The 24,779-nt window shown below is 44.5% G+C and overlaps 1 protein-coding gene across 1 annotated transcript in view; it reads left to right on the forward strand.

Moving 5' to 3' along the window:
* Positions 1–24,779, forward strand: part of PGBD5 (piggyBac transposable element derived 5) — a 622,550-nt gene that overhangs the window by 385,565 nt on the left and 212,206 nt on the right. Inside the window, exon 3 of the mRNA XM_069235011.1 lies at positions 5,655–5,789. Within this exon, the coding sequence (XP_069091112.1) occupies positions 5,655–5,789 (135 nt within the window). The remainder of the gene's footprint in view (positions 1–5,654; positions 5,790–24,779) is intronic.

Raw genomic sequence — 24,779 nt, forward strand, 5'->3', positions numbered from 1 at the left:
CTTCAGCTTTGGCTGGGGGCGTTCCAATGGTAGATATTTGTAAAACGGCAACCTGAGCTTCCCTCCATACGTTTGCAAAGCACTGCTGCTTGGATTCGGAAGTCAAGAGGCATGGGCATTTTGCATGTTCCGTGTTGCAGGATTTCTTGGTGTGACTAGTCAGGCACCTACCTCCGACTGCGGTACTGCTTTGGGACTCTATTCATAAGGTGAAGAATCCACCGGTAGTTGTATCCATCAGAAGAACAAGTTATTTACCTTCGGTAACGCCTGTTCGCCTCAAAAGCATGTGAAACAGGGTGAAACTGACGTCAGTACGCCGGCGAGGACCTCTTATTGCCACGGTGACGTCAGACGGAGTCGCGTGCAGAGCTGTGCAATTGTGATGTCCTCGTCGACGTAGAGAGCTGGGAAGAAAATTTTCCATCTAATGCTGGTGCATTGAGAGAATTCATAAGGTGAGGAATCCACAGGTAGCTACTGTATCCACCAGAAAAAGTGTTACCGAAGGTAAGTAACTTGTTCTTCTCTGCACTTACTGCTCTCTGTGTCGTATAGCCTGTCTCCAATCCACATCTGGTCTGTGCTGGTTGACATCTTCCCTTGTGCATTCCACCCAGACGGCCATAAACACAGGAAACTCTGCTGCTTCTGCATTCATCTGCATACTGCTGGGCCTTCCTGGGCAGGAAGAGTGGAGGGGCTCCAACTTACACTTCAAAGGCTAGTGGTCTGACCCCACACAAAGAACTGATTACTTCCCAAAGATCTCCTGCAGACAGGACTTGGTTGAAAGGAGAACTGGTGCACTTCACAACCATACTTTGAAATCTCCTCCACTTCTAAGACATATTTGGGTATATACACTGAGTCTGTAACCCCCCTAAAATCAGACACTTCTGAGCAAAAAAATGGACTCTGTCAGAAGGACTGCAGTGCTGCCCAGAGGACTCATCTGGACTACTTTTATGGAAGGACTGTTCTCATGCTGCCTGCTGTTCCTTGACTGCTGGCAGGACTTTGCCTTCCCACCACAAGGGATCTCCAAGGGCTTGTCAGCTTGCCTCCTGACAAGCCTAAAGGAGAAAATCCATGCATCAATGCATTGCATCTGAAAAATCGAAGCAACTCCTGTCCCGCGACTTAAAAATTGACGCAGCGCCTGCAGAATCGACACAGCACTTGTAGAAACGACACAGCGCCTGTTTCACCATGTTTCTATCATCGCAGCATGTGGGTATTTTCCACGCATTGTCCTTGGGCGTCAGTTTGTCATCAAACCCGCAACACAGTAGGGAACCAAGGCTGCGTGCCCGGAATTCAACGCATTGCCTTTCCTGTGAGGAAAGAATTGATGCATCACCTCCACCGCTCTGGAAAAATTGACCGATTGCTTTGCTTTTTGGCGCCTCACCTTCCCAGCGCAGGACGGAACAAGCACATCTCTTCAGTTTGACACATTCTGTGTATTTTGTGCTAAAGAGACACATCCATTGATTCCTATGGATTAAGACTTACTTAAATGTCTAAATACATCTTGACTTGTGCATATTGGATTTCTGTCATTTTGGTCTTGTTTTATTCAGATAAATATTATCTATTTTTCTAAACTGGTTTGGAGTACTTTTTGTGTTGTTTTCACTGTGTTGCTGTATAAATTATTGCACAAATACTTTACACATTGCCTTCTAAGTTAAGCCTGCCTGCTCTTTGGCGAACTAATGGAGGGTGAGCACAGGAAAATGTAGGTTGTGTTGGGACTTACGTTTACTAGGATTGTGGTCTGCCAACTAAAGACCCAGTTTCTAACATCATCTACAGTGTTGCACAAATCTGCTTGTACCATTCCTACTCTAGTCCTGCTTTATGTTTTTCCGTTTTCCATAAAAATATCATGAGTGTTTTGTGGCACCTACCTTCCTCCTTCTTGTTGTGCTTGTGCTTTTACCACATTTATTTCTCTTACCTTCCTCCCCTCCTGCATTTGTAGGAGAAACCCTATTTTGCACTTCACCCTCCAATGCATAAAGTGACTTTTCACACCATAAAACATTTTGCAAGTCAAGACGTTGCTATAACTGCTTAATTTTCTTGAGACGTGACTGAGTACAGAGATGCAAATGGCTCAGTCAGGCAGCCACTAGAGGAATACATGTGTTTGCCTTCAGCATGGCATAATTCTCCCCAATGACCTACTTCTGTAAGGACTCATATGCCTGTTTAGACAAATTCGCATATAGCTGGCACACATACATCCGGATGCAAATCACATTGACATCCTAATGTGGTTGGAATTTGCATCCTATATACACTGAAAAATAAATGAGGACTATTTTTCACAGATGGTGTTTGCACCTGTTTTTTTCATGCTGCCACTATTTGCACTTATATTAGCACCTGCAGTAACAACCAGCTACAACGTGACGGTGAGCGAGTGCAATCGACTCTCACATATTAGTCTGAGTTAACTCTAAAATGTATGCAAGTTGCTCGCATTTTAGCGATAACTCACGGATCTAATTGGCCAGGTTAATGGAAAAGTAGTGAATCAAGCCTACCTTTACGTGTGCGGCTTTTCTTCGCATTAATGTAAATTACCTGTTGCTACCCACTATTTTTGTTTATGCTGCTTTGTTTGAACAATATCTTCCGCTCCATTTGACCTGTAAAGTGATTGGGAAAGTGTGTCTCTGTTCCTCATAATCACTAATACTATCACCAGGATGCCCCATGCTCTATTCACAAAGGTATTTTCGGCCATACCTCATTTCAGCCTTCGAAGAATTCCCAAATGGATTCCTGGTGTGCATAATTGTAGTTATGCCTGTAAATATCCCCCCCCCCAATGACTATGGAAAAATCTGCAGTCTCCAGTCCCATGCAGTGTATGGGAAGGGGGAGTCCCACGAGGTAATATGTATTGAAAGGTTTGGAATGCCCACAAACATGTGTACGTTTATGGGCATTCCCAGTATCTGAGCCGACCCCTTTCCACCCTGGAAATGATTGGAGATAGCAAAGATAGAAACATTTAGGATGGGAAGGGGAACAGATCATTTGCTAGGTGTAAAGAGGAAGCACTTTCCCAACGGGGAAAAGTTTTTCAAGGCATACTAATCATTTTGTTGGTAAATTACAAACAATTGTACCTTTTTATTGGTGTATAGGGCCAACGTTCTTTGCAGCTCTTAATTAGTACGGAGCTGTACAATAGGACTGCCCACCCATACACCTTTGTGCATCATTATCGATTCCTACTGTGGCCATCAAGCAAACACATGGGAATCATCTATGGTAGCACCTTGTAACTGTTTGTCTGTCTGCAATAGTTCCATAAAAGATATTGTGACTCCCATAAAATAATTGTCTGAATTTCATGTGGAGCTGCCTATATAGTTCAGGTACCCCTCCAAACAAATCTTGTTTTGGTACATGTCCACTTACGTTATTTTGAAAAGCAGTAAGTAAATGTGTTTTGTGGGCAGAAACAAGCATTGTGAATTTCTGTCTTCGAGTATTTAGAGCTGTCGAGCACTACTTGTCTGGTGTAAATCAGCTAAGCACCATAATACCTCTCTGGAGGCTACTATACACTCTGTCGAAACTCACCAGTAAATTACTGTAGCCTACCATAGATTGCCCAGCTACACTGTACTAACCCACTCATCTAAACGTGCCTTGGTACATTATAATGGGCAACTTTGGAGCATAAAACATACGTGCTGTGTAAAGTACTATCAAACGTTGTATTTTCAATGTAAAATGCTCAATCTTTCGTTTTTTAGGTGTTTCCTGTGATGCATGCATAGACATTAAAATCAAATTTAATTTTTGCTGAAAATAAGAAACTTGTACAAGTAGAACGCACCCTTTGATTCGCAAGACCCAATCTAGAACATTTACCGGATTCTAGTCAGCGGAACAAATAATAGAAACTATTCCAGAAATATTATATTTTCTAGATGTGGGTTGGAGATGAAAGTCTACTCCCTCTTCCTCAGTTCTAGTTGGGTACTGTAGAGAAAATTGTATCAGTGCATTTGAGCACACCTCAGTGGAGTGCATTATTTAAGCTGATGGAATAACATCGAGCCTTTTTTACACCCTTGTTTTAAGAAGATTGACATGAAAGTGGTAATGCCATGATTCTGGTAACTGTTATTACAACTGCTATTTATTATATGACCATAACTTTTGGGGATAAATACATGATGAGACAGAGTTTTTGCATGCTTTTTAGATAGAGTTAACTAAACAGCACGTGTGCTGTCTGTTGTGTGACATTTTGTGGGCTTACCAGGAACATACAGGGGCTTGGAGCCCGCTCTTTGCTTTTCTGCCACTCTCATTTGCTCACTTCTCATTTTGTTCCAGCTTGGCAATCTTCTGTTTGTCCTACCCATGAAGCATTGTGTCTTTGCCATCTCTTGAGGTTGGCTGGTTTCTCTGCTTTCACTGCTTGCTTTTCAAGCACTTCTTTTTTCCTTTGGCGTTAAGCACTCCATGAATGTGCATGTGTGTTCCACTTATCTCCCTCATGTACTTCATCCCTGCTGCACTTCGTGTTGCTCTGTGTCTCCCATTGCTTCTCCCCCACTCGGTTGTGCTTGCCCTCTTGTACTACCCATGTGTGTTACCCTCACCCACACCACATTGCTCTGTTTCTTCTCTTCCCTACCGATGCCCTCCTTTCTTGCCCATTGCTTCTCGCCCTCTATGTTGCTTCTGTCCTTGCCATGTTACATCTTCCATCCATGCCCTCTGTATTGTTCACCTACATCCATGACCTCGGTGCTGCTCTTCCCTGCTGCACTTAAAAAACGAAAAAACACGTGCTCGTGCATTTTTTTTTATTTGCCAATCCAACTCAGATCGGCAAACAAAATGAAAAAAAAGCTTCCACATCACAGAATTCATTTGTTTTATTTAGCCATGCTGCACACATCGGGGAGGCTGTATAGCCTGGCCAATAACCATTGGCAAAGCCACTGAGTCCCAAAGACAAGACCTATTGGCGTTACCAATGCTTGTTGTGTGTGTAAGGATATGAAGTTAAGGCAAGCTTTGCAATGCAGTTCAGTATTACCGCGTCCCTTGATGATGTAGTACCACCTTTCTCCTGCTAATATGATAAATAAGAGGAAAACCACTCACTACACATGAGGGCCAAAATCTCCTCAGATTCGCAAGCATGTTTCCCTCCACGTGCCTCTCCGGACTGCCAGCCTGCTTGCCCCCTAGAGGCGGGCACTGGGATTAGATTCGGAAACTTCTTCAATTTCATGCATGGCTGGGCACAAGGCACTCACTCACTGCCACTTAGGCCCTCTTGAGAACGAGCCTCTGTAAGGGAGGGCTGTTCTTGGGCCTCCTCGCGCTGTGCATTGGACTGTTTGTCTAATGAGCGATAGCTGTGTCGCTGTACAGAACCCGTCACGCTCTCTTGTTGTTTTTATCTCTTTCTGTGATCTCTTTATGCCTTTTATCGCACAAACATGTTAGTTTGCCCGTACCTCTTTCCTTTCATCATTCTATTCTGGGCAGTGCAAGACAAACCTGTGTCTACCTCTTTAATAATCTGCTTTTTATCTTTCCCCTTTCATCAGGGTCAGATTGTCTGCTTATCTTTTCCTCTGGGTTTCTCTGCATTGCAGGTGCTGCATGAACCTCTGATTGACGAAGACCCAGTCTTCATTGCTACCTGCACAGAGCGGGAGTTGCGCAAAAGGAAAAAGCGGAAATTCAGTCTCTGGGTCAGGCAGTGCTCTTCCACAGGGTTCATCTGTCAGGTATGTAGCAGTGATGTGATGCAAAAGACTGGTGCTTCCTGCAAGGTATGGTAAGGAGCCCATGAGAATCGGGCCTCTTGTGGTGCAGCTGCCCAATGTAAGTCGTAGCCTTGCTACGTGTGACTTAGCTCCTCAGCGTGAATCACCACGAATCACTCACTTTAGCCATAATGTAATTGAACATGTCCGAAAATTTGCAGACCTCTGACATAATGGGCATAGGTCATGGTGCCTGCTGGTAATAATTACTCTGCCCACATTTTAGTTAATTACCCTTTTGCTTACAGTGCCAGTACAGATTGGGACCAGCCAGTGCTTAATTTATAAAAAATTAAGTGCCAGGGTCCACGATATTTTTGAGGAGGCCTCTGCAGCTTCCAACACCTACAGGTCCTGCTAGCACTGCCAGATACCAGTATCAACACAACCTTCTACCCGTTATTCTTTAACAAATGTGACAACGTGGACTATATACCAGGGTGCCCAAAGGTACAAGAATGACCTTGACAAGTTGGTATTATTATTATATGTCATTACATATGGAATTGTTAAAAACTTTGCACATGTGTTATTTAAAAAAAAATTGACTGATAGCGTCACCATGTGGCAGGCTGTCATAAATATGTGATTGTGTTACGAAATAAGTGCTCCCGTAAGGACAGGCAAACAGCAGCACAAATTAAGAACTGGGACCATCCCTCTGCAAATACTCTTGGTTCTGCCACAAAGGGACTGTGATTACTGACTTTTTAGGCCACATCCTGTCTGTATGCAACACAAACAACCCTAGACATGTTTGGGGCTTGTTGGGTGGCATCATTATGTTTGAGGGTGACTCCTGGAGCCTAGCCAGCCATGGGCCCAAATTTCAACATACCTGTCTCACTAGTAGCACTCACTGAGAAAAGCAAACAATTGTGGATTAAATTCTTCCAATTGTTCTCAGCTAGTGCTAATTACATTAGGACACATTTTCATCCATCTTTGCTTCGCTTAATATGCTTTTAGAGGCTGGGTCCTACCATGAGCACATCGGTCTAGACCACACAATAAAAAGATACCAGGGTTAAATCAGCTAGGCCACATCCTCAGTGTACAAAAACATAAACAATGTTTATCATTTGTTTTTGGATTGGGAGACTGTGAGCTGGAAGAAGGTACAACAAATGAGGTTAAGAAGAAACACTATCCAGCCAATACATTGGGGAATGTATTTTAACGTTTTTCTTCATGAGCTAGACAGACAAAAACCAGGCAGAATTTTACATTCGAGGACATCCTCTTCTAAAATATGCTGTCAATCTTGTGTCATACCACATGTTATGTTTTAGGTATAGGAATGGAAAGCTTCAATGAGGGTTCCATTTAGAATGGGAGTGGAGTGAAATTCCAAGGAGGTCGGTTGTTGGTGTCTCACTGGTATAGATTGATGCCAGGTCGTGTGCTTCGATAAAGCTTCAAGATAAATGCCTTCAATGCAGTTTGTTTATTACAAGAAGTAACCACAACATTTTGGCGTGGCTACTTCTTGTAATAAATAAACTCAATAATGTTCTGATTTAATGATCCTAAATCAACCTCACCCCAACATCAGATTTCCGAGTGATCACCACCGGAGATATCCATGGAGATCCCTCTGTCGGTTCAATAATTCTTTCATGTAACATACCCTCAATTACCCCTTTAATCTCATCTCTCACTACAAAAGGCACCCTATGCAGTTTATGTTTTCTTGGTAAGGTATCCTCCTTGAGCACAATTTTGTGCACATACCCACTTGAGCATTCCAATGTTTTTTTAAACACACTTTGAGCACCATTTAGTATATCTTCCAGTTGAACCTCCTCCACAACCAATATTTGATTTGGTGCCTTAGGATTCATTACAATGTTTAGGTCAAACAGGTGCATTCACCATAAAATAGGAGGTCACACTGGCTTCTTGTAAAAAGAACTTCTGATTCAGGCACAGACTTCTTGTTTTGATGATATTTTGTGCAGATCATACTCAGTGATGTGCACACCACTTCTACATGTTTGGGATTGCTGTGGTCAAAACAGCACCATCTTGTGGTGATCCGCACACTGGTAAAAACAACATTTTAATGATATTTTGTGCAGATCTTACTCAGTGATTTGCACACCTTTTTGAGGTGTTTGAGATTGCTGTGGTGGATAGCACTGACTACTTTTGAACCTTCAAGCAAGATCCTTTTGTGATATGTGCACCTACGTTTTCCTGGTGTTATGTTAACCATTTAGAATGTGTGTTCATACATCACTCTGTGATCTGCACATTATATCAAATATTGACTTTTGACATTTCAAGGGTGGTTTATTTCATTATGGCGTCCCAAGGTCTACGTGCTTGAGACTGCTGTGGTCAAATCAGCACCATCTTGTGGTGATCGGCACACTGGTGAAAGCATAATTTTAATTATGTTTTGTGAAGATCTTACACAGTGTTTGTACAACGTTTCTACATGTTTGAGATTGTTGTAGTTGATAGCACTGGCTACTGTTGAGCCTTCAAGCAAGATCCTTCTGTGATTTGTGTACCTACATTTCCCTGGTGTTATGTTAACCGTTTATAGAGTGTGTGCATACATTCCTCTGTGATCTGCACATTATATCAGATAGTGACTGTTTTGACATTTCAATGGTGGTTTATTTCATTATGGTGACCCAAGGTAGTATTATGCCTCCACCTATTTTTCCCCACAACCAGGGCCACCCGCCATTTGCTGGGAAGATTGGTAGAAATGTTAGCGAATTATACTATAGCTTTGGATGGACAGAATTTTTCTTCAACGCGCAAAAAAGCTGTATTGTTGAGTGCACTGGGTTGTGAGGGACAACTTATTTTTAAATATTTACCCATTGCGTTGGGCCCCAATGGGCAACCAATGGATGATGTTTTCAAAAAAGCTATTAAAAGGTAAGAGAGTAGATTTGCCAAGGAAGTAAACTTAGTAATGGCTAGTATAAATATAACACACAACCTCAGAATCACCATGAAACAATTGATGAATTTGTAGGAAGATTAAGAGACTTATCTATTAAATGTTAGTCTGGAGCTGTGACAGAAGAGTTGATACATGAACAACCTTTTGTGCAGTGTCAGGAAAGGAAAATCCAAGAGAGGTTATGAGCAACAAAAGATTCCAAGTTGAAGGAAGCTATTGAAATGAGGAAAATTATAGAGGAGTCACAGCGGTGCATAAATTATTATTATTTTTTTTAAAAAAAGAGATAAAACAAGTGATGTGATGGTAATGATTAGTGATAGTCAAAATATGGAAAGAGAAGTTAATGTAGTATCCAGGAAGCTGGGAAGCACTGCAACAGTAACGAAAACTAAAGAGTGAGAACGTACACATTTTGGGAGCATGTATCATTTGGCGGACTCAAAGAAGTGCTTTGCAACAAATAAGGAGTTTAGGAAGTGTGGTCACAGGGGCCACTATGCGCTAATGTGTAGGGAGAGTGATAAAATTAGCGAAGACTTGAAATATAGAGTAAATATTGTAGAGGAAGCAAATGATATAACTTGTAACAACAGAATTTTAGTTATTGATCAGGATGAAGAACTACTGGACCCAGAGAGAAAGGGAGGACATGCAGACCCACAGCTGTTTTCAAGATAGATGATTGTGAAGTAAGGCTTACGATCGACTCTGGTTCACTATATACCATAATCCCCGAAACATTATTCAAAACTCATTGGAATGATGTAACTTTGTTCCTTAAGGATATTTGTCCAGGTGGATACCAGGTAGAAAAAAATGTACTTACTAGGGTGCATTGCAGGACGCATACAATATGGCATGAAGTGCATTGAAGGTAAAGTGTATGTGTCTGCGGATGAGCCTCCTATTTTAGAGTGAATGCACCAGTTTGACCTAAACATTGTAATCAATCCTAGGGCACCCAATCAAATATTGGTTGTGAGGTTCAACTGCAAGATATACTAAATGGTGCTCAAGGTGTGTTTAAAAAAACATTGGGATGCTTAAAGGAGTATGTGCACAAAATTGTGCTCAATGAGGATGCCTTACCAAGACAACATAAACTGTGTAGGGTACCCTTTGTAGTGAGAGATAAGGTTAAAGGGGTAAACTGAGGGTATGTTATATGAAGGACTGATTGAACCAATAGGGGTATCTCCATGGGTATGTCCAGTGGTGATCACTCGGAAATATGATGTTGGGGTGAGGTTGTGTGTTGATTTAAGATCATTAAATCAGAACATTGTTGTTGACACATATCCTCTTCCCAATATTAATGAATTGCTATCTGCTGTAAAGGGTGTGAGGTATTTCTCGAAACTTGATTTGAGAAGTGCTTACCATCAGATAACGTTACATGAAAGTTCTAAACATTTGATGGCATTTGTGACTTCAGAGGGTACTTTTCAATTCACTTGCATGCCGTTTGGGCTTGCTTCGGCAGCGAGTGTGTCAGCGTATGATGACAAAAATTTTGGAAAATGGAAAATGTTATCCTTGACATTTTGGTCATGGGTGAAACAATACAAAAACACAATGTCATCTTAAAGAAAGTATTGAAAACTCTAAGGGAGGCTGGTTTATATATAAATCAGACAAAATGTACATTTTTAACTGAGCAAATTGAATACTTAGGTTATACCATATGCAATGGAAGTATTAAAGCAAAGACGAGTTTATTGGAGGTGATTAGATTGGGGCCTTCCCCTATTGATAAGGATCAATTGAGATCATTCTTGGGTTTGATAGAATATTGTTCTAAATTTGTGGACAGATTTGCTGACAAAACAGACAATTTAAGGAAATTTGCAGGTGATGTTCAGGGACTGGCCAGGGTCTCCACCCAGTCTCTGCTGTGCACAGCTGATAGCCATATGTAAATGCGAGCGTTGGCCCATCCACGACAGGTTGGCTGAAGGCCCAGCTGCAAGCAAGAACCTGTAGCTAACCTCACTGTGCACAGACAAAGGTAGTGCATAACAGGAGTTGGCTGTCCCCAATGTGTTAGTGGCATAGCCTGCGGACAGCCCCCTCTATGCATATTCAAAGGCTGTACTCATCAGGGGCTGGCCACCCACAGCTGAGATGAGTACGGGCCCTGTGGCCAACCCCTCTACTCACGGTCAAAAGCCATGAGCACTGGGGATTGGCTACCTGGAGTAGCTTGGCCTAGATCATGTGCCCCAATTGTTGGATGTGCTAGATGATCAAAAAAACTTAAAGTCACTGACAAGAGCAAAGTCTAAGTAAAATTTTGGTTAACTTTGGCTTTAACATATGTTTGAAAAAACCTTAAAACTTCACTTGATAAATCACAGTTAATGTACAGTTATGGTTATGAATTAATACTGAAAAGCCATGAAAATTGACAGACATAATTGTTGCTTCTGCTACAATCAGTTTAAAGAAAGCGAGGCACTAGGCATTATATATATTGTCCACAATGACAGAGGGCATCAAATGGCGAAAGTAGGATTAGAACCCAGGTTCTTATTGACAATGTGGGTATCGTTTTTTATAAACATATAGGGCCAGATGTAGGAAACCTTTTGCATGTCGCAAACTGCGAAAAACGCAGTTTGCGGCATGCAAAAGGCCGAACACGATGCTCATCCTCAAATTGCGAGTCGGTACGACTCGCAATTTGGGGATGCGACTCGCAAATAGGAAGGGGTGTTCCCTTCCTATTTGCGATCGCATCGCCATGCTGAGTTGCTTTGTCACCGCGAATGCGGTCGCAAACCAACTCGCAGCTACCACCAGTGTCACACTGGTGGTAACTCACTCGCAAAAGGGAAGGGGACCCCATGGGACCCCTTCCTTCCCCTTTGTGAATGCCGAAAAAAATATTTTTTCAGAGCAGGCTCTGAAAAAAATGAAACCAAATGGTTTCGGAAGTTTTTTCCTTTAAGGAAAACGGGCTGCAAAATAAAAAAAAAAACTGCTTTATTGAAAAAGCAGTCGCAGACATGGAGGTCTGCTGACTACAGCAGGCCACCATCCCTGTGAGTGCAGGGACTCGCTATGGGGTCGCAAACTGCGACCCACCTCATGAATATTGATGAGGTGGGTCTTTGCGACCCCATAGCGAGTCGCAGAAGGTGTCTGAGACACCTTTCTGCATCCCATTTTGCGAGTTGCAAATTGCGAGTCGGTCAGACTCGCAATTTGGAAGTCACAAAATTTTAGTTTACTACATCTGGCCCATAATCTTATGTTATTAATGTTTTTCTTGTTGTGCAGAGCATCAGCAGGTTTTTATTTAAAAAAAAAAACATTATAGTCAATCAACGATGACAAAAGTAGCCTCAAGCCCCAAACAAACAAGAGTATGTCTTCAATAATGCTTAACTACTAAGGTCGTAAGCTTCTAGTTCATTCAGTACTTTGCAATGTTTATGGGATTTCTAGGTGCGTCTGTCCTCTTAGTGCGGGATTTGCTTTGAGCGCTATGCTGGAATCTTAACGGGTTCCAGAGTGTAGCTAGGCTAATTGAGGCTAGTTAGGAGTAGTACTAGAAAGGAAATGGAAAAGGGGGGGGCTTAACTAAAGAGGGTAGGACTGAGGGTGGGCTTATGAAGGATCAAAGGGGCCTGGGGATGAGCATCGTGTGTTGGGGCATGGGTGGGTGAGGGGAAAATGTGCGTGGATTGTGTCCATACAAGCACTCAGGTCTAGCACGTTTAGTGCTAGTTGTTTCGGGGGAGGGAGTCAGTGGGCTGTCCCCCTATCTTCACCCTTTTAGAATCCAGAGGTCAGTTGTTGCCCTTGGAAGTTTGTCCCCTTAATGTCTGTTAGCTACATGTGATGTCTCCAGACTTTCCTTGGGTCCTCCAGTAGGCTTAATCATAGGCGAATGAAGAAGGGGAGCGAAAAAAATTCACACTGTAGTTCAGAGTTGAATGAACAGTCAAGATGCCTTTAAATTTTGTTTGGAACTTGTCACAAAGGTTAAACGTCAAGTTCCGTCGTCTGGTAAATTGCTAATTATTCTTTTGACATGGAGAATCCTGTTTATTTTTCTTTCTTTGACTGAAAAGTGAGAGTTTTATAAACTAAACTTTCTGACAGTGTTTCAGGGGGTACAGGGATTGTGAAAGGAAAGGCTGTGCACCGTCAGTGTTTTTCTAAAACATAACAAAACTTAAATACCACAAACTGTATAAATAGTTCAAAATATGTCAGCAGGTAGAAAAGCACAAAGCATTTTTTTGTAATTATGACGTCTAATGTAAACAAAAATGTTAATAGGAGCAAAACAAATCAAGACACGAACGGCCAGATGTACGACCCAGAGTTTTGTGACTCACAATTTGCAACTCAGTTGCGGGTCGCAAATTGTGAGTTGAAAAACCATATGTACAACAGTGTACTTCACACTGTTTGTGATTCCCAGTGGGGTCACAAATGACCTACCTCAATAATATTTATGAGGTTGGTCACAATTTACGCCCCATTGGGAATGGCTGCACTCACTTACTGGGATGGTGGCCTGCTGGGGAGAGCAGACCACCATGTCTGTGACTGCTTGTAAATAAAGCAGTTTAAAAAAAAAAATGCAGCCCATTTCCTTAAAGGAAAACGGGATGCATTTCAAAAACAAAAATGAAAAGTTTTCTTTTCATTTTTTCAGAGCAGACAGTGGTCTGTGAAAATATTTTCACTACCATTCACAAAGGGGAAGGGTTCCCGTTTGCAAATGGGTTAGCACCAATTTGGAATTGGTGCTAACTGCGATTGTTTTGTGACCACATTAACGGTCACAAGACAATCATTCATCACACTACGACTCACAATTAGGAAGGGAAAGTCCCTTCCTCATTGCGACTCGCAAACCTATTTTAAGAGATTCAGTAAAAAGATGACCGAATCGCAAAATAGGGTTTGTACCTACCAAAATGCTTTTTTCTTGTTGCAAACGGCCCGATTCGGGGAATCGGGCTGTTTGCGACAAGAAAAAAGCTACGTACTGGTGACCCTCTAAATTTGGTGAAGTGCAAATAATAAATATTCACTCAAACACGAGTTCCACGCATTATCGTTTGAATGCTGAATAGTTTTATCAGTCAAACTGCATGTATGTGCCCATTTAGTAGCCATTTCATTGAAAATTGTTCTGCCTGTAAATGACACAGCGCTATCACACCATGCTTTAATAATATATTTGAGACAGTGTGCTCCAAAATGCATAATTTGCTATATACAAAACCTTTTTCACGCTCCTGCTTTGTGGGTGTGGCTCATTTGCCAGACTTGTTCTTTGTGTGATGCTTTGATTTTCAACACTCCCTATGACTTTAGTGTACAATTCCTTTGACTTCGGTGACTGCATTGATGGCAGCACTACCACTCTGAAATTGTCCAGCACGTTTGTGAGGCACTACCTTCTTCAGCTATCTAGTGCTGTATGTCCTTCTATGTGTACATGTGTAATTAGTCTTGTAGTACTCCTCAGTGTCGCACATTTTTTCTCTTGTTGAGACACTGTTCTTTCTTGATTTTGTGGGAGGCTGAGTACTAAGCTTGGTAGGTGAGAACACCTCAGTTGATCAGCTGTGGTGCCACAGTCACACCCAAGTAAGCCAGCTTCTCAGTTCTCACTTCTTCAGCCCCTCTCCTACTGCTCTACAATCCGCTCCAGGGGTTGCCTCAAACTGTGAATGTTACACATTTTGTGATCAGATGGGAGGAGCTTATGACAGTTCGGTATTGCACCCACTGCTGCACAGCACGAGCTGGATATACTTCCCACAACATAGGCTGCCTTCACGCCTTTATTCTTGTTCCCTTTTCACCTTCGCTGGAGATGTGGTGGTGTTCTCCATTCCACTCCCCAGAGTTACCTCCGCTACTTCTCTTTCTCCTCAGCCTTTCTCTGTGGTTCCCTTTGTGTCACTCAGGATGTTGTGCGTTCTAGGGCAGTCTGGTTTTCCACGATCCCCCCAGGTAGGTGTTCTTTTGTCTCTAGTCTCAAGGCTGCCAGTAGGATTTGCGGGTGTTTTGCGAGAGCCGTCCTGGGGAATTCTTACAGTGCCACATGACTTCTTTAAGGCTGTACAAATCCAAGAGGCGCACTGAGTAGAGCTCGGCGAGATTTCTTTTGAGATTCCAAGTACATCTTTAGGATTTATAGCAAATTCTTCTTTGCATTAACGAAATACACACCTGTTGTGAGCACATCTGCATGATGTCCTGGGAGTCACCGATATCCATGCCATTGGCATGCTTCATTGCAATATATCCGTCCAACAGCTTGACTGCACATCTTTCCTTTCCGTTAAACAGGGATTAGCATGCAACTGTCTTGTGTTTTTTGGGCTAGCGTATAGGCAGCTTTGGCTGTTTTGCTCTCCTATGTTTGCAAAAAATGCATGATACAAATACATTCATACGCACATCTGTGGAGGGGCTTTCAGTCAGCCCTCTACATCCACCGGTGTAGAGGCAGCCTTGACTGTTTTGCTTTCCTTATATTTCCCCAAAAAATGCATAATAAAAAGACGTTCCTACATACATGCAAAGAGTAGCTTTTAGTCAGCCATCTACATCCCTTGGTCTGTTCATCTGTCGTTCACATTTTGTTTCTGTCCATCTCTGCTTACTGCAAAGCCTTCATCCATTGACTGTCCTGCATTGTGAATGATGGCATTATTTCTAATCATATGTGCACAGCCGTCTGATAGGGAGTACACTTCAGTGGCAGGGCTAGTGTGCCTGACCTTTTGGGTTGCTCTTTTATTTGTATATTTCTTTATACGTTATTAATGTTTAATCCAGATGCCCCAGCAAAGATCTGTAGAAGCTGGAGGCAGTGAGGGGCACTGATATTGGGGTTTGAGAGGAACAGGAGGACATCTTCTGCTTACAGTGCTATACTGTCCTCATGACCCGTGTCCCACTCCCAGCCTCTCAGTGCATAGCATTGAATAAGGTGAGCGAGGGGCATGATCGCTAAAGCACAAAATGAACAAGGGGCAACCTTGCAGAGTCCTCAGCATATGGGGAATTCGTACGAGACAAGCCTGTTAATCTGTACATGCGCAATAGGGTTAGACTAGAGCACTAAAGTAGATTTGCAGAAGCGGGGTCCAAGCCAGGACCTCCACAAGATCTGAAAGAGAGAGGTATTCTCAGTATACCGTGTCAAAAGCCTTCTCGAAGTCAGTGAGACTCCAGGCTAACTGGTGGGGGGAGGTGGTGACGAGTGAGGGCCACGTGAAGGCGCCTAAGACAGTGTCTCATGCTCCTGGCTGGCATAAATCTACAGTGATCCAGACATATAAGGGTCTGAAGGACTTGTTTAAGGTATGAGGCCAGGATGGGTGCAAGATTTTGACTTCTCCATTGATAGTCTGCATAGAAGGTGGACGGGAGATGTGCTTTTGTAATGATCACAATGGTGGCCTGGTTAATGTCTTATGGGAAGGAATCTTTTTCCACTGCCTCCTCATAGAGGTTCATTAATTGGGAGCAAGGACCTCTCTGTCTTTGACATAGAACTCCATGGGATAGTCATCAGGGCCAGGTGTCTTTCCAGACGTTACAGCTGAAATAACGATTCCGATCTCCTTGATCACTAAGGGTTGGTCTAGGTCTAGTATCTTAATGGGAGAAAGCTGAGGAAGAGGTCTCATCTAGGCTGTTTTGAGCGCAGGCTGTGGGACTGCAGCATATAATTTTTATTATCAACAAAGAAGAGCAAGGAGGCCGGGGAGGAAGCAGACAGTACCATCAACAGTCATCCCAATCAACAGCAATGCACAGGATCGCGGACTCAGACAATTCCACATCTATGCCCAGTCAACAGAAGAGCTCCTTAGGAATGCGCAGATGCAAGATAGGATCGGAGAGGCGCCCAAATATCACGTGGCCTGGAGCCCTCTGGCGCCAATTCCCGATAAAGTGTCAGTTGTTCCTGACAAAACGTGGCATCCCGCAGCCAATCGGAGACTCGAGGGGGTCGACCCCAGCCCCATCAAATTGCAACCCTGGGCTTAGCCAATAGCAGCAGCATGCCTACTAATCTCCTCACCGTCAACGGCACCCCGTCCACCCTACCCAGCAGCGCCAGCACAGGAAAAGAAGTCAGCTCCAGTCCAGTCATCCCCTCAATCGCATGAAAAACCTCCCGCCAGAAGTCATGTACTTCCACACAGTGCCACACCAAATGGAGACAGCCAGCATCCAGAGCGTGACATCTTACACAAGTGGCATCCGCTAGCAGCCCCATAGCACACAAGCCTCGAGGAGTGTAATACAAGCAGTGCAGAAACTTAAAGTGAATGAGGCGCAGCCTATAGTTGGGTGATAGCTCCCTCATATGCGCACAGCCCGCCCTCCAGACTTCATCCGAAATGTCCTCCGCCACCTGCAGCATATAGTTGAGTGTAGTATGCAGCAGATGTCTGGGCAATGGTGTGAGAGATACTTTGAAGGCAACCTTCCTGATCCATTATTTCCAGTATGTCTCTGCCAGGCCAAGGACCGGGATGCCAGCCAATATAGCAATTTGCCATTTTTGTCCCCCCACCCATACACAGGTGCATTAGACGAACACCAGATCTGCCAAGCGATAGGAGGTGAATCTCCTTGAGGTTCGATGTCAACTGTCGAAATATGTCTCCCTGAGGATCCGTGGGGAGTTGAGTTCCCATGCGCAGGGCACACAACTCCAATTGGGTCATGTGGTGATGTTTTGCTTTCTCTTTTCCTCTAAGAGTACTTTTCGTATGACCCCTGATAGTGGCCTTGCAGACCAACACAGGGTGGCTACAGAGCGCACTGTACTGCTGTTAGTTTCGAAGTATGCCTTTATTTCCCCTTCCACCACTTGAGTGTGTGCTTCATCATGGGGATGCCAAGCGTTAAGCCTCCACAAGTGGCACAAGTGGCACAAGTGGCGCAGGGCATTGCTCTCTGTACTCAGATGTAAGAGCACAGGGGCATGGTCTGAAATCCTGCATGGAAGAATCTGTACCTAGGAAATAGACAGGCAGTCGGTGGTGGTCATAAAGGTCAGATCAGTTCACACATGTGAGCAATGTGCAGCTGATGTGTGTGTGTACTGTTGTTCTCTGGAATTTCGCAGTTTCCAGGTGTCGCACAGGCCCAGAGTATTTGCCCAGCTCAGCAAGTGTCAGGCACCGCTATGACAGTGATCCGACAGGGTGCCAGTTGAATCCATCTCAGGGTCGGGGACCGTTTGAAGCGCACCCTATAATCTTAAAACGCTCAGGTAGCTTCGCTGTCACTTCTGTGAGAGTACTGAGGGAAGTGTCCAGCCCTGTAGGGGGGCCATAGAGACACAGGTGGTTACCCGTGAAGGCAAGGTACCTACCCTAAGGAGGAAGCACTGTTCGTTTAATCATCATGGGGAAAGCACGGTGCAGGAAGATCGCTACCCTAAAGGATCCTGTGGCATAACCAGCATATTAGACCCTGTCATAGCTTTGGTGCGTCAAGAATGGACATCTAGTACCCATTAAGTGTGTCTTCTGCAGCAGCAGGACCAGGGATAGGAACCGGTGGGCATATCACAACACTGTGGCCATTAACGTTCCACGACAGGAGATTGAAAGATGCCAAGATGATTTAGGGAGTGGCAGAGAAGGCGGAAACACATGTTCCGCCAGCGACACCTGGAGCGACCAGCCCTGGGACGCTGTGCGTCCATGTAAAGGTGTAGTGGTATGGCATTGTGGACACTTTTAGTGATGTGAAGTGACAACCAAGATAATTGCAGTAACACACAGCAAACAATAACCCCAAGAACATGCGATACAGGAAAACATGTCTCCCCAGTATCCCCCCCACTCCAAACTCCCCCTCCCCGAAAAGCATCTGTTGCCCCTAAACTTGTAACAAAACTTAAAACCAGTGTATCTTTAGATGTGGAGTGGTGGACCCCCCCCCCTCCCCTTAATTCAAGATCAGTATCCTACAGCAGTCTGTAGTTATACGGAGTGTACGCAGTTTCCCTTGTAAGGAATGTTTATCTCATGGCCTGATTTTAGGATGGTTCTGACCCATCACTGGACAAAGAAGGAGGGAAGTCTCTCACCGGCTGTCCTCTTCTGGATTTTTGTGTCAGTGGTTACTCCGTTATTCGACTGCATATGAAAGCCCAGCGTTGGCAGCACCGATGAGCTGGACATCCAGGAGGGTGAGCTCACTTGTGTATTACGTCACCCCCAACAGAAGCAGACAGGGGCCCTTTTCACTGCTGGGCCACTTACGAGTTGGCCTCTGCGGATGCCCTAGCCGAGGGGAGAAGTGACTATTCTGGCCTGTCGAGTTGTTTTTCATCAGTGAGCCAGTCCCAGGTTGAATGGTGTCTCGAAGAAATGCATTTTGTTGGCGTGGATCATCTTGAGCCAGGCTGGGAACAGAACCATGTAAGAGAGGTTAAGGGCCCTGAACTTTTTTGTTTAACTGCTTAATAGGACCTCCACTTTGCCTGCACTTCCTTGGTATAGTCTGAGAAGATGAGGATTTTGAATTCCTGATATCTCAGTTCCGGGAGGGACCAAGCCTCTCTCAGGATGTAGTCTATGTCTTTGAATTTGAGGATTCGAATGATCATGGGCCGATGTGGTGCTCCAGGAGGTGGTTTAGGTGTAAGTGCTCTGTGGGTGTGCTCCACTCCAAAACAGAGGGGAAATGTATCTGCAAGCATCCAGGATTTGATCTACTGCTCCAGGAATTCGACTGGCTGCATGGATTCCATACTTTCAGGAAATCCCACAAATCTGAGGTTTACACCTAAAGTGATTTACTGCATCCTCTGCGCGGTGATGGAGCTCAGCCATCCAAGAGAGGAGGCGAAAAACTTTCACCTTTAGATCTGACACCTCATCCTCAACCGTACATAGGCGTCCTTCCACCTCTGTAATTCTACCAGTGGCATTTCGTAGATCCTGATGTAGGAGCGCCAGGTCAACATGGACTTCCCAGATTTTAGATCAGCACTCTGGGATGCATGTATGAGCTGCAAAACCGTGGCCAGGTCGCCTTCAGTTGGTGCCACCTTATCTGTTGCACCTCCTGCAGCTACTTCAGGGCCCATGGTATACTGGCCGTTATGTGGCTAAGAGTGAGCTTTCTCCATGATTGCATTAGAAGTAACACAAGCAGCTCACACCAGCGTCCGGCCCGCTTGTCACGAACATGCAGCAGCAGGAGCAGCCAGGCACTGGAAGAGGGTGTTCAAGTAGCCAAGAAGAGTCAGGATGTAGGAGGATGGGGCCCCACAGGCAGGAGGTTGGAAGGTCCCCAAGCCGTCAATGCTCAATTATCAGGCTGTCAAATGGGGCCCCTCCCTGTACGCTGAGTAAATTAGTCCAGCGCCGAGGCGGGTGAAGCCAGTGTCCTGTGAGTCTTGCATCAGGAGGGGGGGGCCAAACCCCAGGTCATATCTCCCACTCCTCAGTCACAGGCAACACCCACCCGCCAACCAACGTGGGCCTGCTTTTATCCAGATCAATGGGCCAAAGAGTCTGGATCTTTCACAGCTGTCAGGAAGGAGTATCTTAAGGCGGTGGTCAGCGACCCCCTCCACCCCACACCCTCCCACCCACCCCAACCCCTTCTCTGCAACATTCCAATTTGCAGGCAACACTCGTTGCGGGGGAGCGCCCACCATTCTACCAGTTGCGGGTGATTTTAGGACCACGTTGAGAGGGGTCCCCTTGTGAGTCATCAGGCTGCTGCCTCTCAAGGTGAGAGACTTATGTGCCAAATCCGAGCGGGTTTGGCAGAGAGGAGGGTGATGCCTATCAGCTCTTTGAGCGACCCATCTCACTTCCAGCACCAGCCGTGAGCGGCCCGCCTCGTTAATTCCCGGCCGCCCGGCACCTCATAAGCCACAGCACTGGTCATAAACACTCATCCCTCGTCAGCACCACTCACCCCTCTCACCACATGTCCTTATGGTGCAATGTGCGCGGCCCTTAACTAGTCCGCTGGGCCACGATGCAGGGACAGGTCTCACCTAGATTATTGCTGCACAGTTGCTCCGCCCGGAGAGCAGGTCAGTGGCCGCTGTGGGATCGCTATCTTACTTCAGGGCCTGGAATCTGCGGTGGCTCTTGTCCCTCGTGGGCCAATTTTAGTGTTTTTGGTCCCGATGGTGGCACTCAACAGGGCAGCAACTCTGTTACAGCAAGCCAGCATTTTGGAACCGTGGTGTTTGAAGGTGGATGGTGGCAGATGATGGTGGGGTCCGGCGCACTCTGAGTGCGACGTCCATTTTGATGGCCCAAGACACGCCCCCTTACTTACTTTGTATTGCATGTATATGTATCTCACTTTTAGGTGGTAGCATTTTTCATTTTTTCTATTTAATTGCTTTCATTTATTTTGTATATTCTAGGTGTGTATGTTTTACTGGCCTGGTCTGGTGCCATCTCTTTCTTCTGAAGAAAAGAAAACAGTTTCTTCCAGAAAGGAACTTCAGAAATTCTGTTCAAGCCCTCATACTTTTGCATGAATGGCTCTATAGCCTTCCAGCCTCCGCATTCTTAAGGGCGTCTGACATGCAATCCTGGAACTGAAGAAATATGACCATATCATCCCATCCTCATGGAACACCAGTGGCTCCCCTTGCTGGCCAGCACCATCTTCAGAACTAGCTACATCATGACAAAACCATCACAATTAGCACCCTTCTAATCTTGCAGGCAAGCTCACCATCTCTGATGTTTCTCACACTTGCAGCCAGGACACTATAAGACTGCAGACTCAGAAATGTAAATTTAAAAAACAAAGCAGCAGGCCTTTTCCATCCATGCACCCAGGATCTGGAACAACATCCCTGTATCCATCAGGACTGTCCCACGCTGCTCCAGGTTATAAAATACTGAAAGCTCACTTCTTTACAGAACACTGCATCACAGTTCTTTAGTCGTCCACAGCCCAGCCAGCTCTTCTTCCACGCATTGACTTTATGCTTGTCTTTGACCAACCATGTACAGCGCTCTGCTGCCTACTGACCAGGTTTGCTCTATGGAAATTCCTTTTACATACATACAAACATAGACAGATTATTGTGTGAGTGGATGAATGCTAGAACTATTCAGTGAGTGGATGTGTGACTGCACTGGTGCACGAATAAGTGACAGAATGCATGCATGATGGGTTATTGATTGTTTGCACTTAACAGTGACTCAAGAAGCATTTTCGGTTATAGGACAGACCCAATAGCATTGCCACTGCTTGGTTTTCTATTGACCTGTAATTATTATGTATGGTAGGCCCTGCATGTCGCTGTGTGTATTTTATGTGCTTGTGTAGGTGATTAATGCAGTTTATTTATTATGTCGATGTATAAAGTCATTTGCTATTAAGCTCAAAGTTGCTTAACACAGAAGAGCCTATACTATTGAAAATAAATAAGAAATAAACAGGTAAATGAAGGCGAACAAGATGTTTACTATTCAACACACAGCAACATTATAAAATTAGATTGTAAAAAGGAGGTGAGATGATCTGGGTACAGAAGCCTCTTGAATATGCTTCACTTCTCATTTGGAGAAGCGATGATTCAACAGCAGTTTATTTGCACACACAATTAAAACAATTTCATTTAATTGTAGCTTACATTACTTGCCTTCAAAGGGTGATATGTAGTCTTACATTAAGAGTAGAGAGGTTGGGGGTCTCCGTTGTAGTTTCTCATGTGCATTTGCCTGTGCATGCACTATCTGCTGTAAGTAACTGTAGTTCGAGTTAGAAATCGTTTATCCAGATATTTCTAATCAGCTTATGAAATCAATGCAGACAAGACACACTTTTGTTATGTAACAGCAGCATGTTGGGCGTGTCGAACTGGGATTTAGCCCACACAGCAACCATGCTGGCAGATTTAGTTGTAAATGGCTTCTTGCATTTACGGTCTTACATATACCTTAAAATGAGTCATCACAAGTTATTCAAGAGTCTAAAAATGATTCTTAAACTAGTGCCCGATATTCCATTATACCATAATCAAGATTGATTAATATCAACACTTCTTCTCTTGAGAAAGGAGCTTATACCCCCAAAGCCCCCTTTTTCAGTAAACACCGGCTCTGACACAAGTTTTACGTGCTCATTCCCAGCATGGTACAGCACAGTCAGAAACCTATTGAAGAGCCAGAGCCCACTTGAAGAACCAGACAGCACTTGAGGATCCACACAAATCTTCAAGAGGACCATTCATTACTCTAATAAGATTATTTGTACTGCTGGCCTCCACTAAACAGCTGCTGGTAGTCTCAGCAGGCACTGCTGTGAGACACATGAAGATTCTGCTGACAGCTTCCTAAGTCCAGCCGGTGTGGCTCAGTCCCTTGCACCCAGGTGGGCATCTTAGCAGACACTGCTGTAAGTCTCGTGAAGACCCTGCAAACAGAATCTTGTCATTTGCTGGCCCTCAGACACTTGCTGTGTACTGAAACCGACACGCTTATGCAGAGTGCCCCTCACATAGAACTATCAATGAAGCCTATCCTCTGCCCACACACACCCTGGTGTAATTCCCTCCTGTGGCAGAGCAGGGCATGGCATATATCTCCTAGCACAGCTGTTCATGTTGCAGAGCCTGACATGGAACTGCCACTGCCACAGCACTGCTGACCTTTGAAAGGCACCGGCCTGACATGTGACAGACACCTCCCCAGCCGCTGAGCTTTCAAACTCACCAGCCTGATGTTACTGACACTACCTCAGTCCAGCTGGTCATTAAGGCACAAGTCAGACACGTGACTGACACTGTCTTACCCTGCTAAACTTTTAGACGATCAACTTGACAAGGGACGGACACTGTCCCAGCCGTGCTGACCTTTCAAAGGTACCAGCCTGACAAGCGACTAAGTGACTCACCCCTGTCCAGCTGGTCTGTTGGAGACACAAGTCAGACATGTGACTGACACACACTGTCGCCCACTGCCCCAGCCATGCTGGCCTTTCAGACACACCGGCCTGATATGTGATTGACTCCTCAAGCCCTACTCCCTAGCATTTGACTCTGTACCACAGCCTTCCATTCCTCAATATACAGGTACCTACAAGAACCTAGGGCCTTTGGAATGCACGTCCAGAACACCCCAGCTTGCCACAATGTCTGCAGTTCAAGTAATGCCACCCAGAGACTCTTCATTGATGTCCAGTGGCGGCTGGTGGACTCTGAAAGTGGTGGGGCAGAATACTGAGATCTGACTTAAACTCATGAGTGTTTGAATACAAGACCTATAGAATTGACAGAAGGTTTCCCACTGTCATCAGTTTAAGAGATCTCCAACTTTTCAATCTCTTTCTAATATTTGGTTTACATTCCATTTCTTGTAAGTGATAATGTGTCAGATTAATACATTCCCTGGCCTTTTTTGTTTGTTTTTGATTTCATAAACTCCTCCCAGCTGGTAGTAGTGCCATTACATAGCAGTCATGCATTTGATTGTCACCGAGTCCTACTTTGGTCAGCATCACTTTGGTTTCGTTGGCTAGTTGATCTGTGTTCTTGTTTTAGCAATGGCAGCACTACCCTGCATAAGGTAATATACCACAATTATTGGCCTACAAGTATCAGCATGTTTAGTTATAGATATGAGGGGACTCAATGTCTTCATGCATATGATGTTCCTGGGCTCTGACGTTCCTTTTCTAAGTGTTCCCCATTCGCTTGTGTAATACATAGGGCAGCAGATAAAGGAGACACAATTTGCCCTCACACAACCGTAGTAGTAGCAATGTGCTGGAAATACAGTATTCTTGCAACCAAATAATTGTTCAAAAAGTTGTTGGCTGATTCTCTGGAATGCTGTGTTTCTGAGTGTCTCTTTGGTACATGCACAGCAGCTCCTCACCTTTTCGCTCACTTGTATGGCCAGGAAAGCTCTTTAGGCCAGTCTACAGTTTTGATCACCTGGTATTAGTGAGTGGGGGGAGTAATGGCTCTAATTATTTTTATTTTTATATATTTCTTTATTGCAGGGCCCCACAAAGAA

This window comes from Pleurodeles waltl, chromosome 5 (assembly GCF_031143425.1).
Source record: "Pleurodeles waltl isolate 20211129_DDA chromosome 5, aPleWal1.hap1.20221129, whole genome shotgun sequence".
Taxonomy (NCBI): Eukaryota; Metazoa; Chordata; class Amphibia; order Caudata; family Salamandridae; genus Pleurodeles; species Pleurodeles waltl.